General features: G+C 38.7%; 1 protein-coding gene across 5 annotated transcripts in view; it reads right to left on the reverse strand.

Moving 5' to 3' along the window:
• Positions 1 to 3,190: 3,190 nt before the first annotated feature.
• Positions 3,191 to 18,910, reverse strand: part of MSH3 (mutS homolog 3) — a gene marked incomplete at its 5' end in the record, with an annotated part of 51,640 nt that continues 35,920 nt past the window's right edge. For 4 of the 5 annotated variants that reach the window (XM_083703127.1, XM_083703126.1, XM_083703125.1 and 1 more), the window contains 9 exons: positions 3,191 to 4,201; positions 5,742 to 5,916; positions 6,224 to 6,353; positions 6,866 to 7,052; positions 9,549 to 9,706; positions 10,697 to 10,811; positions 11,094 to 11,201; positions 13,570 to 13,686; positions 17,455 to 17,519. In XM_083703127.1, the coding sequence (XP_083559253.1) occupies positions 4,096 to 4,201; positions 5,742 to 5,916; positions 6,224 to 6,353; positions 6,866 to 7,052; positions 9,549 to 9,706; positions 10,697 to 10,811; positions 11,094 to 11,201; positions 13,570 to 13,686; positions 17,455 to 17,519 (1,161 nt within the window). In that variant the 3' untranslated portion in view covers positions 3,191 to 4,095. Of the gene's footprint in view, positions 4,202 to 5,741; positions 5,917 to 6,223; positions 6,354 to 6,865; positions 7,053 to 9,548; positions 9,707 to 10,696; positions 10,812 to 11,093; positions 11,202 to 13,569; positions 13,687 to 17,454; positions 17,520 to 18,910 lie in introns of those variants that run through there. The other variant, XR_014556281.1, reaches the window with a different exon arrangement.

The raw sequence follows: 18,910 nt of genomic DNA on the forward strand, positions 1-18,910 counted from the left end.
TTTATGAAAACCAGCAGATGATCAGACAAATGAATAGAATACCTGGCCCAAGGATTACTGTAGAGGCACATGCCACCAGTTCCTTATGCATTTACAGATAATTTGACTATAAATGACATTCGTATAATACAGGCAAACTGCCACTTACGTGCAATTGACTTGTATGCAACACATGTATACATGCAGCACTGGGGGAAAAAATAATTCAATTCAAACCTGAAATAGCAGAGGGCTGGAAAGTTCTCGTGGCTCACAAGGAGACCCTCCCCAGAGTCCAAAGAGGACATTGGTCAGCCAAAAATCCAGGAAGAAAGGTTTAAAAGGCTTTTCAAAAAAATGGCATGCAGGAGTGCTCCCTGCCACTGCACTATCCCGCTGAACAGCTGTACTGGGTGGGAAGCTGTATTGCTGCAGGCTCCCTACTTACATACATTTTGCTTATGTGGGGGGGGGGGGTGTCCAGATCATAACCCCCTTGTAAGTGGGGAGTCACCTGTATAACACAAAAATATTGTATTATAATTGAAATCATTGAAACACCCCTAAACTTAAGACATTTGTGAATTTAGGTAGCATGTTTCAGAACCAGAGTGGAGAGAGGACAAAGGGCCCAGCAGGCCAGGAATTTATCCCTGCTCTGGATGCGGGGCCAAGTGCTACCATTGGTCAGTTGGTCCCATGCCCAGGGAAACACCTCTAATTCCTCCTGCCATTGACCAATTTGGCAGCAAGAGGATGATCCAGCCTGCAGTAGGCCAGGTCACAGAGGAAGCCCGAGGGCCCACCTGCAAAGCCGCCCGTCCAAGAAGGGGCAACCAGACTTCATGAAATACCGGTAGGTGCTGCAGGATGGCCAGCGGCAATTTGGAAAATGGCTCATGGTGTTTATGTACCTCCACACATTCCAAACTATTGTTTTCCATGTAATCCAAGTGTAAATGGCTGCCAGTAATTATCTATTTAGAAGCAGAACTAAAAGTGCCCAGACTTACCTTAAAATAGACGACAGCAGCAACATATGTTGCCTTGGTCACTTCCAGTAGAGACCCATAACGAACTACAATACCTGCTGCAAAGATTGGGACTTGCCACTAAAGATGTATAGATGAAGTTCCTGCTGATGGAAAATTTTCAGATGCACATATTAATTCTTTTTAATTTAATTTTGTGTTTGAACACCAAGCAAGACCTTGTATTGCATGCTTAGTTTTTAATGCTGCCTTGGGAGGATTTTCCTCCCTATTCTAATTTTAAAGTAACATAGCAAAACCTGACAAGTAATTAATGGTAATTACTAAGCCAAGTGATGACTACACAGATATGGAGCAGGAATTGGCTGGATACCAAGGATTGGTAGCTAGATACTGATGAGTGGGTACCGGGAGAAGTGGGCACCGACTTCGAAACAACCAGTAATTTAGTGCATGGAATAAAGCTGGTCCTATGATTCCCAGTGGTCTGGAGAACAACAGGTAACAGGAAGGTTGTAACTGGATACCAAAGCAGGTCACATTTTGACCTTGTTTGCTGTGCATGCTTTACACTTCATGTGGTACCTTCAGGGTTTAATAGTCATACCTTCAACTAAGGCAAGCATTTTGGAAACTACCTCGAAGTTTAAATGACCAAGGTGTCTGTTGTGCCACATTTAGAAGCTGGGAAGATGCCCACCAGCACAGACTGGACTGCAACAAAACACAAATATACAAAAGAAGAACACTGTAGGAATAAAGGAAAAAGAAATGCTCTCTCAATGAAAATTGGCAAAAGTTCGTCCTGAAGCTGTAGAGGTTAAGGAAGAACTGAGTGGGAAAGCAGGAGCCATGTCACTTTGAGCATGTGTGCTGAGATGTGGGCTCCCCTCCAAAACTTTCACCCACCTTTAGAAAACTGCAAATGATGCTTTGTGCAGGGATGCAGTATGTGTTTTGGATAAACATGCAAATAATATCAAATAATATCAACTCCCGCAGGGTTTCCTAGGCTGCGGATTTCTGCCCGAAGCACAGGGCACTCTGCTTCAGCGCACCCCATGCAGCAGGCTGCTATCCGCGGGCTCCCCAGGCTTGCTGATAGCTTCCTGAAGCCTGGAGAGCGAGAGGGGTCATTGCGCACCGACCCCTCTCGCTCTCCAAGCTTCAGCGAAAGCCTGCATTCGCCCCATAGGACGCACACAGATTTCCCCTTCATTTTTGGAGGGGAAAAAGTGTGTCCTATAGGGCGAAAAATACGGTATTACATGAAGCCTAGTATCTGAAGAAGGGGTGCCAACTTGAATAAAATATGGGGGGGGAGGTAAGCCCCGCCCCACATAAGTGATCACATAACACAGTGCATGCACACCATTTGAATGACAATGTTCACCAATGTGGGGGGCAGCCCCTCAAATATTTTATTGGGAGGGCCAAAGACCCCTCGGCCCCTTGGAGTTGGCTCCTATGATCTAAAGAGAGCCTTTGGTGCATCCAAACACTTTAGGCATACTCCTCAAAGTTTCTCTGCCTAGCTGCAGCAACTAATGCAGCAATGGGAAGCATTCTGATGAGTCTCCCCAAATTTCTGATTCCTTTTTTTTTAATTGCAGCAGAGAGAAAGCATCAGAAGTCAAAATCAGAGCCACTGCCAGAGATTTCCATGTACAGAAGAATCACTAATGATTCTTTGGAGCCAATTCATTAATTCTGAAACTATATAACCAAGGATGTTAAACTAATATCCTCCATACAAAACATCATATGCCATCAATAAGTGTTAAGCTTTATCAATACCAGCATCAAAGAGCTTCAAGCAGAAAGAATTATAGCATTTTCGACTGTGTGTACATTTTCATTTTGTATACTTAATGGAAGTTAACAAATACAGTAGTTAGTTAGATCATTTATTCTTACTGAGTGCTTGACAAACTGACTTGTACTTGTTTTGTTTGGGCTTGCAAATGCATCTGCAGTAGTAGCAATACTATTTTTATCAAGATTTCATGGGCATTTCAAGAGCATAAAGAGAGATGCACATACATTGAATATTTTCAGTATATTCTGTGGGAATGCATCAGGACAAATGTCAGCAAGAAACTACTCACATCATTAAAAAAATAAGCATCATGAAATATTATTCTGTATTACTGAATTGATAGTAAACATCTGCTAAATCATACTGTTCAGTCATTGTAACATTAATAGAAATCAATGTATCCTTTTAAAATCATCATTTTATTTAATACAAATGTGTTTTCCTGTAATTTATAAACATGATTTTCATGTTTTCCATCTGAAATTAGTTAACATCATCAAACTATAAAAAGCATTTTTCAGTATTTTAAATAAAGTACAGTTTGGAGATAATGTTGATAAAGTTTGGGAAACATAATATGGGCAAATTTAACAAAATACTTGCACTTCAGTGGAAAAACCCACCAGACAGCAGTTTGAAAAAACAAGTGGAGCTTACAAAATATCAACTGCATTTAAATCAATGAACCATTTCACATGGGCCCATTTTGGCTAGATTTTTCTTTACATGATTTTGCCCGTGTTATGTGCCCATGATTATGTCAAGAAGGCACCATGTAAATGGTTCATTCTGTAGCGATTTTAACGGCTGCAGTAGCTATGCTAGTTTACATCTCTAGGTAATGTGGCAGGAGACCCATGAAGTGATGTCCCATGCTTTTTTTGTTATTTCATTTTAAAGTGAAAAGCAACTACAGGCACCTCCCAAACTGAATCTGGCCACAGCATTGGGAGAATGATGCCTAATAATCCACCTACTCACGTGCAGGTTCCAAAACTAAATTCCCGCCAGACTTTTTTATCCTATGGGAAAGAAACATACAGGTACTATGTGGTTACCTGTCTGTTTCTCTGTTTCTCTGATGTCTTCTACTTATCTGGCACATAGTATGCTACTCCACATAACTACATCACTGGAGACAGTTTGCATGAATGAAATGAAAAAAATGTCCATGTGAACCACCCATTCATCAGATACACACCTATGATTTGAAATTTCACTGCGTGAATATATAGCTTTGTATGATAAATTAATTTAAATCTTCTATGCTATTTCCATTTTCTATTGGCAGGTTTTAAGGAATCTTTAAAGTTGGCTGAAATCATTATCTGTTTCGCACATACTTTTCCATTTTTGCAGTTCTCCAGAATCGGTAGTATTCCATATTTTAACAAAGGTCATCAGCCTTTTTCTAAAAGCAAACAAACACCAAGTTCAGTGTTAGAAGTTCATTAAATGTTCAGTTCATTAGTATTTAAATATCTCAGTAAAGAAGAATTAGATGAAGAAAGGCAAGGCTGATTTTTCTAACTAGACAAAGTATTATGAATGCGTTTACATTTGATGTCACAATGGTGGTGTGGAAAGAAAAGAACATGGGGGGAATCCACTAGAATACTTTAACTGAAATGAAAACTATGTTAAAAACACATATCTATATTTTTTACTGCAGAAAGTATTATTACTAAAATGAAAGCATAATCCAGCCTGTCCCGTACATGTGTGCCAATGTGGAATCCCACACACTGGAGAAATATTTATTTTATCCTCACTTCCTACTATTGTGTGAATTTTCACACAGAAGATACTAGAATTAATATCTAATTCCTACAATAACCCTGGGGTTATTCAGAAGACAAAAGCAAATTTTTGAAAACATTAGGGCAAGAGACGCCAATATTTTTGGATGCAGGGACACATCTGCAAACTGAATTGCTGTTGGCCCACAACCAAGCACACACTGCAACCCATTCTACTGGCCAGAAACAATGCTTCTTTTAAGTCTAATTTCAGCAAAAAGAGGGGGCCATGTAGCCAATCAGGAAGGCCATTTGTGGGAGCACATATGTGCCCATAAGCACCCAACTGGCAACCCCTGCATTAGGGCCATAAAAATTGTGATTCTAAAATTTCTTCCCCTTTCAAGTTTGCAAATGGTAAACAGTTTAATCTTTTTTTTATAGTGAATTATTACCAAAGCTATCAAGTTATTTAGGGTGTCAAGAAAGCATTGACCAAATTTAAATAGTGTTTCAAATGTATGAAAGGAATGAAGCATGTGTTTAACAGTTCTGTCTTGCCCTAGCCCTTTAAAGCAGTAATGAACAGTACTTGTTGGGAACTTTTTTAAAGATGCACTAGTAATTTATTTTTCATTACTTTTTAGAAGTCTTTTAGGAGCACACACCCTGATTGTTTGCAAACATTTACAGGGAGGTGATACCACATCACTGTTTAATGAACAGGAGCCCATCTGGAAGAGTCCTCAGTCCCAGAAGTATTTCACTTACATTTCTGAATCCTCAATCCAAAATATAAATGTTATGTTTAAAGCGAGACTTCCATATTACACCCCTATAGCTGTTTAAGACATGTGCTAAAGGGTTGAAGAAATGACTTTAGCACTCTGTTGACATGGCTAGTATGGACCCTGAGCCATGCCATGACTGGTTTTGGTTGTATCAGGTCATTTTTGCTACATCAGGCCATTAATGAGCAGTCATCACAATTGTTAAAGAAAAACATACAGTTCCCTAAAGAAGTTTTTTTCATTAATAGAATTCACGTTTAGCTACTCAGACTGTAGGTTGTAATGACGTTAATGTAATTAAGCATTTAGGCACCTCTTGAAAATCTTTTAAATCTACTTTTTATGGCTGCTCAGAAAGGCTCTCCCAGATGATATATGTGAAAGTTTTATTACTAAGATGTCAATCAATCCATTCTCTAACCTTTTCATATTCTCTAATCTCTCTAGTTCTTTTGATTTGTGAGCTGCCTTTTTAAGAATTTCATCAGGAACATCTGCTAGTTTAGCAACGTTTAGCCCATAACTCTTTGTGGCAACTTCCCTTGTTATTTGATAAAGGAAAGTGACAAATTCAGGATTTTCTTCACCTTCAGATCCTAGGAAAACAAAAAACAAAAACATACATTTGTATGAAGATGTCATAATTGAGTTCAATATGGTTTGTATTTTATTCATCTCAAAAACCTGGAAATCTTACTTCAAGTCAACCACCACACTGCGCTAGCTTTTCAATCGTTTTAGTCACATTCGCTGGGTGACCTTTCACAGCTTAACCAACCCCACATGGTTGTGGTGAGGATAAAAAGGTAAGAAGTATGCCACCTTGAGCTCCTTAGAAGAAAGGTGTGATATGTGAAATGTATATTCATGTATATGTGTATGTATCTAAATTTGATATCATACCCCTTTCTTGTTCACGATCATCTTCATTCACCAGAAAAGCCATATGGTAATTCCCAACTTGTCTCAGGTAGGCCCTTTCTAATTCACACACTGGAGGATAATGGGTGACAAACAGTGTCAATGAACCAACCTAGAGAAATAAAATATATTAAGGCTTTAAAATATGCATACTTCCTATTTAGAGAAGGTGAGGGAGGGGAAGAGGCAACTGGGTTCAGTCCTAGTCATTTGACTGAATCAGCCTTAGTTTTCTTGACAGATGGTCTGTATCAAGAATGGGACAAGGTGTGAACCCTGCTCCTTCTCAATCGCTCTGTGGCTTTTGTTACTGCTGATAACTGTATCCTGGACCAGCTCCACGGAATCTGTTTCTAGGGAAGGTGCACTGAGATAATCATCTGGGGACAACTCATTTTCACAACTTAAAGTCTTCTAAACTTTTAATGTTGGTGAAACACTTTTTAGACATGCATCATTTCACAACACAGTAATTCAGCTTTACTAGCAAACCAGAGGTTAAACTAACCCCTTTCCAGCCCCTGGGGATCATGGGGAGCGTTCGCACTTCACACTAACGTGTCACAACTCACAGTTTGAAAAGCTCTGACTTAGATCATTCAAAGGGACAGATAATGCACTTACATCTCTAATAAAGTATTCCAGGGTAGCATAAGCAATTGCAATTCCATCATGTGTGCTAGTTCCTCTCCCCAGTTCATCCAAAATTACTAGTGAATTGGAAGTTGCTTTAGTAATTATATCAGCTGTTTCTGTCAGTTCTTCCATAAATGTGCTTTGACCTTTGAATATGTTGTCTGTGGCACCCATTCTGCAAAATAAAACAAAATTGTTCAGTATTATTAGAAAATAATACAAATTAGAAAACCAGGAAGCACACACTATTGAGTTTTTAAAATAAAAAATGCATAAAGAATGAGTAAAAATCATCTGAACTTCTATTATGTAATTTTGCTGTACATAAGAATATTATCTGGTTACTGAAGTACACAAGAAAAAACTCCAAAATATAAAAGTGTTTATTAATTTCAATGGGTCTACTCTGAGTAAAACCTAGTTGAATATCATCCCATGGTCTTCAAATATTTATTGCAAGAAAACAAGATTTATGTTCTCTTCCTGCAATTAATTTTAATATTTTGTTTTATATTTTTGCAAACTGCCTGGATGTTTTCTTACAATCATATAAATTTTGTTAAATAAATACTTTTTTGAGCCAGGATATGTTTTGACAAAGTTTTCGTACTGAAGGTTTAAAATATTTAGTTATGCTTGATACTTCACTGGAAACTACATGAACATCTAGACAACAATGCAGATGTATACTGCCGCATGTGTTGCACCCTAACCATTTGTTAAACTAATTACATTCATGGAAAGTTTTTTCCCAGGACTTCCTTAGCAGAAGTGGCCTTTATCTTTTAGCTATTTTCAGGAGCAGCTGTAAAAACAAATCTCTTTTGTCCATGATAAATAACAATTCTACTCTGGTCCAACAGTGATAAGTGGTCCAAATGATACACAAAAACCATTAGATAAGAAATGAACTTGCTTTTGGCATCTATTGTATATAGCACCAAGGTACAATATTACTTAGAATAAATACATTTAATCCTCATCACTAATATACTCTTATTACTTGCTCTGTGTTTAAAAGCATTAAAAAAAATATTGGGCACTTGAAAATAACTTTGCTGCGAAAGGTACTTCAGGAATGATGTATGTGTTAGTTCACTGCTGCTAAGACAAAACCAATTTGCCACCACCACAAGGCACTGGAAGTCAATCCCCAGCAAATTCCAGGCATGTCTTCAGTTAGTATGCTACTCAACGACAACCAATTTGTTAATACTTCATAGTTTTTATTTTAGTTACTGGTAATTCCAAAGAAGTAAAAAAAGGTATTTTCTAGTATTAATTTACTCCAAAATATTGTATGTTTTCCCGGATTATCGTTGTTCTTCCAGGTCTCTAGTCAATTATTAGTAATACATGTAGCAGATGAGGTCCCATGTCACCCAAATTATTATAATTTTTCATCTCTCCCCACTCTTACACATGCAGCAATACAGTTGCACATTGCAAATTGTGCAGAGATCCAATTTAATTACTTATTTCAAGTGTTGATAAGAGACTCATCTGCACAGAGCAAATTCTATCTGGAAACAATTCAATAACTCCTGAGCCAACTAAATCACATTCCAGAGAATAAAGCATTTTGTACAATTATCAAACTTTAAATTCAACAGACAATTTAAAAAACCAAACATATCTTTCAGATTTTTTGTCTGCACCTATCAGACATAAAAATATGCTTTGTTTTTATTAAAGTTACAAAAGAGGTATATCACTGCTGCCAGAATGTTTTTGATCCCATTAGATGATGTGCAACAGGGGCAGCATTGTTTAATTGACTTCTACATTTAGATTAGATAGCCTGTACAAGAAAATACACTCAACGGACACATCAAAGCACAAAGGGGGGAAATGATTACTTGCTATAACCCTAAATTACTAATATGAATTTTCAGCGATAATCATGAGCAACTTCATAAACTGAAACTCTGAAAACAAACAGCATTTAAGGAAATCCTAGTTTCAAAGCAAATTGCTGCATCATGCAGCAGGGAATTATGTAAGCAGGTCTGAATTGCTTAGCACACTGGTCATGAGAGAACCTGCATACTCCTTAAGATCATTACAGACAGAAATGTCATGTAATTAAAACATCCTGGAATCTGATGAGGTGGGCAGTTGTGTCAAGGACATCACTTTAGCAGTTACTGTTAAATTACTTTCAAACAATGAATTAAGTTGGCTGCAAGCTGATTTTCCACATAATCACAAATCCATTCCTGATTGGGGAGTTAAAAATGGCTCAAAGATCTAACTGAGTGTTGAACTGGGTCATTAGGAACCTTTGGTGACAGTTTCCAGCTACCACAAGGTAACTCTCACAGGAAATAGGACCATCCCACAAAACAGATGAAATGATATGTAAATGGGAGACAGAAACATGTGGCCATGAAAAGGAGGAGACATGATAAGTAAATAAATGTGTTCACTAGGTAGGTAGAGGATACACAGACCAATGTGGAATCTGAGCCTTTTAGCATAACCCATCTTCATATTTCCAAACTTTTCCAGTGACCTTGAGAGCTAGACACTTGCTCTTCATTTCAAGAACGAAGCTATACACTGAGCCAATCAGCACACACAAATGATATTTTAAAAGAAATGTCTTATGAAGTGAAATTATAATTTACAAGATTACTTATCTTTAAAACATGAAGCTTTGACATCTCACCTGGTAAATATACCAGTCACAATACCAATTCTTGCTTCCTCAGCTGGTACATAGGAACCAATTTGTGCCATGACTGTGATCAATGCAACCTGCTTTATGTAAGAGCTCTTTCCACCCATGTTAGGTCCAGTAATTATCATTACCCTTTGACCGTCTTCCTGGAGAAAGGGAAACTATCATTAAAATACTTTTCAGAAGCAGGTAATTTAACAGTTCCAGGACTGCAACCTCTGGACCAATGTCAAGGGTAGACCCACCCAGAGCACACTGCAGTAATCCAACCTTGAGGTTTTAATGCATAAACAACTGTGGTCAAGCTACCCCTGGCATCCCCATTCCACACTTCCCAGATACATATTAAAGACATAAAGACACTCCACACAAAACCAGCTGTTCAATCATAATAATGTAGTACCAATAGGTCTTTTGGCAATCAATGTCAAAAGGTAGCAAACTGGGAGAGACATACATATGACATAAAAATATCAGGCATGACCCACACCTCAGCTGTCACCTGAGACAAAAATGACTTCCTCCTCTCCTCCACCCAGGAAGGGTTAAGTTCCATGCTAAGTTGGATTCTCACTGTAGGGGAATGATACCATTTGTCTCTCACGTCACTGCAGGCTACTTCCAGTTTCTCACACTGTAAATGGTCTAGAGAACTGTGCACAGTATTCCAAATGCAGCCACATCATAGATTTGTATAATGGCATTTTGATATCAGCAGTTTTACTGTATTTTCAATTCCTTTCCCAATGATCCCTAGCATGAAATAGCTGCCACACACTGAGCTATCCCCTATTTGCTTTTTCAATAGGTTTCAATTCTACATGATTTCACCAACACATGTGGTGTCTCAGAACATAACCCCTGCATAAACAGGGAGATGCCTGTAGCCCACTTATTCCTAATCTCTGCTTCCTGCTACTTAACCAATTCCTGGCCCACAGAAGGACCCCTCCTCTTATTCCAAGCTTACCGTACTTAGTACCCAGTCAAAACCTTTTTGAAAGTCCAAGCACAGTATGAAATCAAGAAACCATGTTCAGTGTCTTTTTAGTCTACGGGAGGGGGGGAGTTAGGGGGCTAATCCACACCAAAAACATGGTGTCATGATATATTTTGATTCCCTATACCATACTTACTGATAAATGTGTATCATTTGGAACATACTGCTCTTGCTCTCCCAATAACACATCAATCACAGGGTGCTTCCCATTTTTTATCATTATCTCTGACCTTCCATCTTTTATGACAGGTCTGAAAAGAAAATTATGTTACAGCGTGTTAGATGGGAGTTTGGGGTGAGGCATCTGAAACCAGACTCTTGCTTTTCTGAAACTGAATCAATCAGGCCACAATCTACAGGAAATGTAAATCAATCCATCCTACCCAGAAACTACACTGTCTAATCTTTTGAAGCATCACTATGTGTCCTCAAATATAACAAACATACGTTTGACAGTACTCGTTTTTGTAGTCTAGTAAAAAAAATCAACAAAGCTAACCGTAATATTCTACCATTGTTTAGACAGTGATTACCTGCAGTAGTCTCCTTGTTTGGCAACCTCAGCCAGGGAAAATATACAGTCCACAGTTGCTAGGTGACCCACAGCTTTAGATATTGTGTAGTAATGGTCGTTAAAATCACTATACAGAGGTAAATGGGGGGGGAGAGAAAGACGTGAATAAAATATTAATATGAATAAAATGTTGAACTAAGTGGCAGCACAGGATAGTCTTTTAAAATCTTGCTATATAAAGTTCCTATATAAAGGTTTGGACCAGCACTTTTTTGGGGTAAAACTGAAAATAAAAAAGAGATGCTGGTACTCATATATGTGCAGTGGGTGTCAGCAAAAAATGGCTGCCATGGGCAGAAAAAAAGGTGCTGGTACTCTGTACCAAGAAGAGCTCTCTCTCTCTCTCTCTCTCGTTTTCTCTCTCTCTCTCTCTCTCTCTCTCTCTCTCTCTCTCTCTGTGTGTGTGTCTGTCTGTCTGTCTGTATTTCTGTCTCTGTCTCACTCACACACAGGCAGAAACAAAGAGAGAAAACACCCTGGTTGGGACTATTCTTTAAAGGACAAACAAAATTAAATTAGACCATGTGGAAAGGGTATATTAACAGTGCAATGAGGACTGCCAAAAGATGAAGAATTTATCGCATTAAAATAAGTATTTGCCCTCCTCTTATGAATTACTACTGCAAGACATTAGTGATATCAGGTGACACATTCTTCTTTTGTAGCATGTCAAGCCAAGTGATTGATGGTAGACGCTATACACAAACTAAAAGGGACAACAGGCCCTGCCTGCAGACTTACATACTAAAGATTGCCTAAACTTTATATTTGTTAGGCAAGAAAGCAGGAGTAGGAATAGCTGGCAAAGCAGTGGCTAAGTCAGGGCTGTGTGGGTGCACCAGTGGAGCCAATCCTGCACTCTTGCCAGTGCACCCACACAGCCCTGGCTTAGCTGGAGCCTTGACACACACACCCTGCCCAATCCAGGTAAGCAGGAGCAACACGGCTGTTGGAATGGCACCACCCCACCACACCAGTGCCTCATGCTTTCTTCTCTAACGGACTTTGTACCATTGCAGATTTTGTTCAAGAGCAGAACCTACCTCATATTGATCTGCAGCTCTCTGTGCTAAGGTAGAGCTGTGTTACCCAGCTCTTCTGGCAGCTCCTCTCTGCCATTAGGGGGGAAGAATATGTTAAGTGTTGCCAGCAATACATGAGTGATGGTCCTGAGGCATAGTAGCTGCTGTTTTTCTTCAACTGTTGTAGAAGTTGTCTGGGTACAACAGTGCCATTGGTGGAAAGTGGTGGACAGTCTGTCACTATAATTAATTTCCTAATGACATTCTAAATGTCTTTTGCTAGAGAAATGTCACATTCTTAAGCTGGAAGTTCTTTTGACTTTGCTATTGTGCTATTGTGTTGTTCGTCAGGAGGCAAAGAGGGACAACTGCTCTGAGCCTCACAGTTAGTGCACATGGCCAACAGCGCCACTGCCCCCCCCCCCAATCTGCCTGGCAAGGCTTTCTACCTCTGCCCTTTCTAGAGAAAGGCAGGAAGGGGGGAGGTGGAGGGCTTTGCCAGCACTGCCACTGCAACAGCAGCAACAAGAGAAAAAAATGTAAGGAGGTAAGGGGAAGATCACGTCTGCTAAAGTAGTGGCAAACCCTCTCCATTACCAGCAAAAAGTAAGCTGGGGAGAGGAAGAGATCCCCCACTACAATGAAGAGGAACGACAGCAGAGACAGGAAGAACAGGAAGGGGTACACATAGTGTAATCTGCTCTGGATCCTGCACTCCTTAGGGACAGTCCTATTTTGGTGTAATTCTGTTGATTATCTTAGGTTACTAGAGTTCACTGCTGTAACTAGATACACAGTAGCATCTATTTCAGGTGGATCATCTCAAGAAGGGCTGTAGCTCACATATACAGAAGTTTCCAGGTTCAAACTCCATCATCTACCTGAAATTCTAGAGGGGTGATGTCAGTCAATGTAGAAAATGCTAGGCTAGATGAACCAATGGTCTGACTCAGGCTTCCTCAACCTCAGCCCTCCAGATGTTTTGAGACTACAATTCCCATCATCCCTGACCACTGGTCCTGCTAGCTAGGGATCATGGGAGTTGTAGGCCAAAAACATCAGGAAGGCCGAGGTTGAGGAAGCCTGGTCTGACTTATAAGGCAGCTTCTGGTGTTCCTATGACCAATTAGGCTACCCTTTACTTACTTTATAAAAACTGTAAAATGTGATAGAAGTACTCAAATGGGTCGTGGCAGTTCTAAAGTACTGCCTCTATTTTAAATATAGCCACCTTTCGAAGTTCAGGTAAGCCTATAAGCAAGGCAAACTACACACCAGACGCTTCAATAATAATAATAATAATAATAATAATAATAATAATAATAATAATACAAATTGTAAGCTTTATAGTTATATTTTGTAACTTACTTTATAATCTTATTTCAATAGAAAAAACTGAATTTGTAAACTCACTCTAAAAAGCGTAGCCATTCAGCACTGCAGTCAAGGACTAGCTGCTCACGTAGCTGATTCAAATGCCTGTAATTTTCTACAATAAAAGGAGTGTGGAAGCGGCTGACTGCTTTTGTGCTATAAGAGAAAACCAAATAGGAAATCAAGGTTACTAAGCAATCAGTTATGTAGCAATATGCAAAAATCAGACCAGTTCCTTTTTTTAGGACCAGTACACAAATTAAAATTTTTCTGCACAGAGGTAAAGAAAGAGAGAGTGATCCATACTATCTGAAGTGGAAATGTTCTTGACAAAGCAGCTGCTGCTCATATCTGCTCAAATACTTTACTTGCAGTAAACATACCATTGTGCATCAAACAACAAAAAACACACTTTTACTTAATGGAGGTTCCCTTCTTATAGTCAAAATGCAACGTGAGAAGCAGTCACAATTACCTATTGTGAACACAATGTACCGGCAACTAAATCTACACAGCACTGTAATGTTACATTAACAGTTTTCAGGAAAGCAGGATAAAAAGAAATGAAGAGGAATGGGTTTTGAAGGCTGCATGGAGAGAGATGCTAGACAAAGATGTAGCATTGGTCCATCTTGTTTACCTACCTGGTTTAGCCATATGTAGAATCTCTTACATAAGAGCTTCTTAAAAGGATTTAACAAAAAAAATTCCTTCCAGTAGCACCTTAAAGACCAACTAAGTCAGTTCTTGGTATGAGCTTTCGTGTGCATGCACACCTCTTCAGATACACATCTGAAGAAGTGTGCATGCACACGAAAGCTCATACCAAGAACTGACTTAGTTGGTCTTTAAGGTGCTACTGGAAGGATTTTTTTTTTTGTTTTGACTATGGCAGACCAACACGGCTACCTATCTGTAACTTAAAAGGATTTAATTCATTCTACAATATTTAGAATCACCAAATATTTGATTAGAGCTTTTTCAGTGATACCAAAATTTTCAAGTTTTCAGTTGGGTGGTTATCGTTTTCTAAGTCCTTGAAAAAACAGTAACCCCCCCCCCCCATCTTCCCATTTGTACATGGAAGTAATTCCAAGTTCTGTTGTGTAAGCCCAAGTAAATGTTGCCTTGGGCCCTCACATTGGGCACTGCTGAGAGTACCATATGCTCCCCAGAGGTGCATTTAGCATGTATTAGAAACTGGGCTTTTACTGTTCCAGCACCAGTCCTCTGGAATCAGTTATCACCTGAATCTAGATAGACAACTGCCTAGTCTCTTGATATTTAGGCAACTATTGAGAGCAGTTTTGCTTCAGAAGGCTTTCCCTGAAGTGTGACTCAGTAATTTTAGGGCCTCTTAATTGTACAAATACTACAATCTCATATTCTAAATAAACTATAAAATATACATATTATGTTGTGAAAGCAGTTAAACAAGCTTAGTTTTGCTAAGAAAGTAAGTGCTACATATGTTTCAATACTTCCTAAAAGAGAAAGGATAATCATTCTTCAACTATTTCTCTATTTCTTGTTGCTTTTTCAAAACTGCTCTTTCAAAAACAAAATGAAAAAGGAGCAGCTGTCCCAGGTCAGTTGCACAGATCTATATGTAATGTTTAGTGAGGCCTTTCAGACATCTCAGGTATTTCTAAACTAACAACTCAAACCTTTATCTACCTGTTTTTAGGCCAAAGACAGTGTCTCTCGCTGCAATCTAGATAGCTTGCATTTACTTTTATTTCCACCGACACTCTAATCCAAGTTGCAGCGTTATTTGAGAAAAATAATAATTATGCTACCACTAAAAACTGTTTTTATGTATTATATTTTGAATTGGGGGGGGGAGAGTTCCTACTCATCCCCCCCCCAGAAAAAATGCTCCAATCTGTGTCCTTGAAAGTTGACATGTAACAGAACACACAACATAGAATCTTAGAATAGAATTCTAGAGTTGGAAGAGACCCTGAGGATCATCTAGTCCAACCCCCTGCAATGCAGGAATATATAGCTGTCCCATACGGGAATCGGACCTGCAACCTTGATCTTATCAGCACCACACTCTAACCAACTGACCTGTCTTTCTACAGCACTGAAATCTAACTGACAGTGATTTCCTATTTCTTGTGACAAGGCACCCAGGCCTTCAATATACTCAATGCAGATATTCACATTGGTGGCATGTTATGAACCTGAGGCAGCTCCCTGCCTGCCCCCATTCTTTGATTGTGACATGTATAGCCTGCTCTTACATGGGCAGCAGTTTCTCATCCAGACTACACTTGTTTATCTTCACTAATATTACAGCATTTGGTGTTCCCAGACAATTCACCAGGCTCCTTCTGAAAGAGTTCTTTATATCTGCTTACACTTACATATATGCTTCTGAAACACAAAACCAGCAAACACAAGACACTGAAACAAAACGGGAAGATTGCCCAATGCATGTAGCACATGGATCAAGAATCTTTTGTTTTTCATGATAGTTTCTTGATTGGTACTCTTATCATTTTGATGAGCTTTTGATATGAGCACATGCTCCTAGATTCAATTTTATTTTTTAAAATCAAAATAATCAATTCTATGCTAAGAGACCTTTAGAGAAATCAAATTTATTCAGAAATAGGCTTCTACTGCTTACTGTGTAAAATACATATTCCCTCCCTTCTTTGGTAACCCTGATTCAGCAAAGAAGTCCAATGACAATTAGTAAACAAAGCCCTTGTGATCTAGCATAACATTTCAAGAATATAATTCCAGAGGATGGTTTGACTGGGTGAAATACCTCAGGCTTTAATGCAGTCCTATATTAAATTACCAGCCGGAAGACTAGATATCATGTATGTTATAATATTTATCTTTTGCTTTAACAGCAGATCCATTTCGGCTTACGACGTTTAACTTGTTATGAGATGTACATACTATTTTTAAAGGGAAAATATTTAAGTAGTAATAAAAGATTTTAATTCCTCACTGTGAATTAGTGTGAGCAAAGTCACACTGTAGTCTATGGGATGTACCTGCACGTAACAGATGACAGGACTGCATTCTCAGTATAAAAAATAAAAGGAAGAAGGAAATCAGTTTATCTACCTCAAACTTTATGTTACATTATGAACATCCACAAATTATAAATGGAAGCTCCATGAAAGTAGAAAAACGTATTAAATAAGATGAGAACACAGCTGTCCAAATATATGTCAGATTCTTTTGATGGGAAAATAGCCCTGAATTTAGTAAGGAATCTGACTACATTATGTGACTGAGTAAAGTACTGCAGACATACATGGAATTTCTGCACCTACAGATACATTACTGTTAGGCCTGACTACAGCTTTTGAGCGGTCCTTAACAGACTCCCCAGGGCTCCTGCATCTTAACCCTTCCTCATGGCAATACTCCACTATAGTGCTGACTGGTCCACAAGCCTGCAAAGCGAGCATGGCAGGAGGCTGGCAACTGTCTCACCACATCCCTGTGATGCAGTGCTTACTGGGCCAAGAAGAGATTTTCCTGATGGTGGTGATCCTGCAATGGGCTGCTGCCACCAATAAGCCAGCAGGCAAGCAGGAATGAGGCTGACTCACAGTGACCACCGTCAGGCAAACCAAGAAGTCAACTTGAAGTGGTGACTGGCCGTTGCTGGGGACCTCTGTGTCCATAGGACCAGGTAAAGCAACATCCCTGGTGGGGCTGTACTGGCATGTGTAGAAACCTGGAAATGCCCCCTTTGCCATGTGCTGATGCCAAGACTGATTACTGTACCTAAGAATATTAGATACTGATTTATAGTTTGCAAAGGTGTACTTAACATTCATCCAACCCCACCATTCAGAATTTCAAGGTGCTTTCATGCAAATCATCTTCATCATTAACGTAAATAAAACTAATGGTAATCATATTGCAAATTACATTATCTTTACATACCTGCTAACTTTAATCCAATCATATGGTACAGAAGATAAAAGTGAGTTCTTGACTTCAATCTGAAACTAAAATATCTCTGCATTACTATTATTGTTATCATTGTTATCATTTATTCCATACTATCCCACCCTTCATCAATTCACAATCTATGGGCTCCTGGGAGGAAAAGCGAGATACAAACATATAATGCATTCACATAAAGAAAAAATAAGTTGTACAAACCCTCTTGTTTGAACTACAACATTTCACAGTCCTAATATTTTACAGCAAAATACCAAAATCTTGCCACTGAGATTATTGCAGCCATGAATAGATGGCCCAACAAATTGTTATGTAAAATATCCGTCAAGTTTCTTCCCATGCTACCTCTTGTTACTACTTACATTACAGTTTAACTTCTCTGTTATAATGTCAGATTGTACAGCTAAAAGTGTGTGTGTGTGTTTATTTATTTATTGGATTTATATCCCACCCTTCTTCCAAAGGAGCCCAGGGCAGCAAAGTGGGTATCAAGTGTTACCTACTTTTAAAAATGATTCTCAATGCAAAAGCCAGAGGCTGAGCTTATATCTATCTCACTTGTTCTTTGTTTACCCTTGAAAAAAAAGCTTTATCAACAGAAGATAATCTCTTTATATATGACTGTATCTAATATCTCGGATTAGAATGACAGTAGCAGGAAAAATGATTTGGAGTTAATGCAGCTCTATTGGTTGCAAGTCAGCCCATTGGTTGGAAAACAGGTGTCCGGTTCAGAAATGGGGGCTAGGAAAATCAATGTAGCAAAGTGATATGGCAATTCAATGTTATGTATAATTTGGCATTTGGTAGTCATCATACAAATCACACATCTTTTGTCAAACTGACTGAAAAGGATTGTGTATCAACTATTTAGCTGCTGTCCTTCTATTTGCATTCCATTCAAAACATTTAAGCAGCATAAACAGCGGTAAAGATTAACCTTTCTACTAGCAAGAAATCCAAATGATCTTTCACAAAAATGCACTTCAGTTCTTTTATATAGCATATCAATACAACATCAGGGAAAAACATTTCTAAGCTGTTTAGCTTGCAGAAGCATTATTTATTCTGACAGCATATAACCTGCCTACCTAAAGATGAGTAAGAGGATCATTTTCTCACTTTTGAAGATGGGTTGGCAGTCTTACCCTTGTTTTGTCTTTTTATTGTCTCCAAATCCTTTATTATATTGTATGGGTTCACTAATTAACCAATTCAGTTGCACTATAATTTATTATCATCTGTGCTCAAGCAAGCTTTAATTTGGTAATCTATATGCTACTCTTACATCGGTCTGATGAATTCCTCTTGAAGAAGCCAACAAGATTCTTGGAGAATACTCTCTCAACCATTATCTGTGAAAGTTGATAATAGCTATATGGCAGAGATTGGCTGGATTTGTCAGATCACTGGACAATATCATTGTTGGAGGGGA

This window comes from Podarcis gaigeae, assembly GCF_964106915.1.
Source record: "Podarcis gaigeae genome assembly, chromosome: 11".
In the NCBI taxonomy this organism is placed as follows: domain Eukaryota; kingdom Metazoa; phylum Chordata; class Lepidosauria; order Squamata; family Lacertidae; genus Podarcis; species Podarcis gaigeae.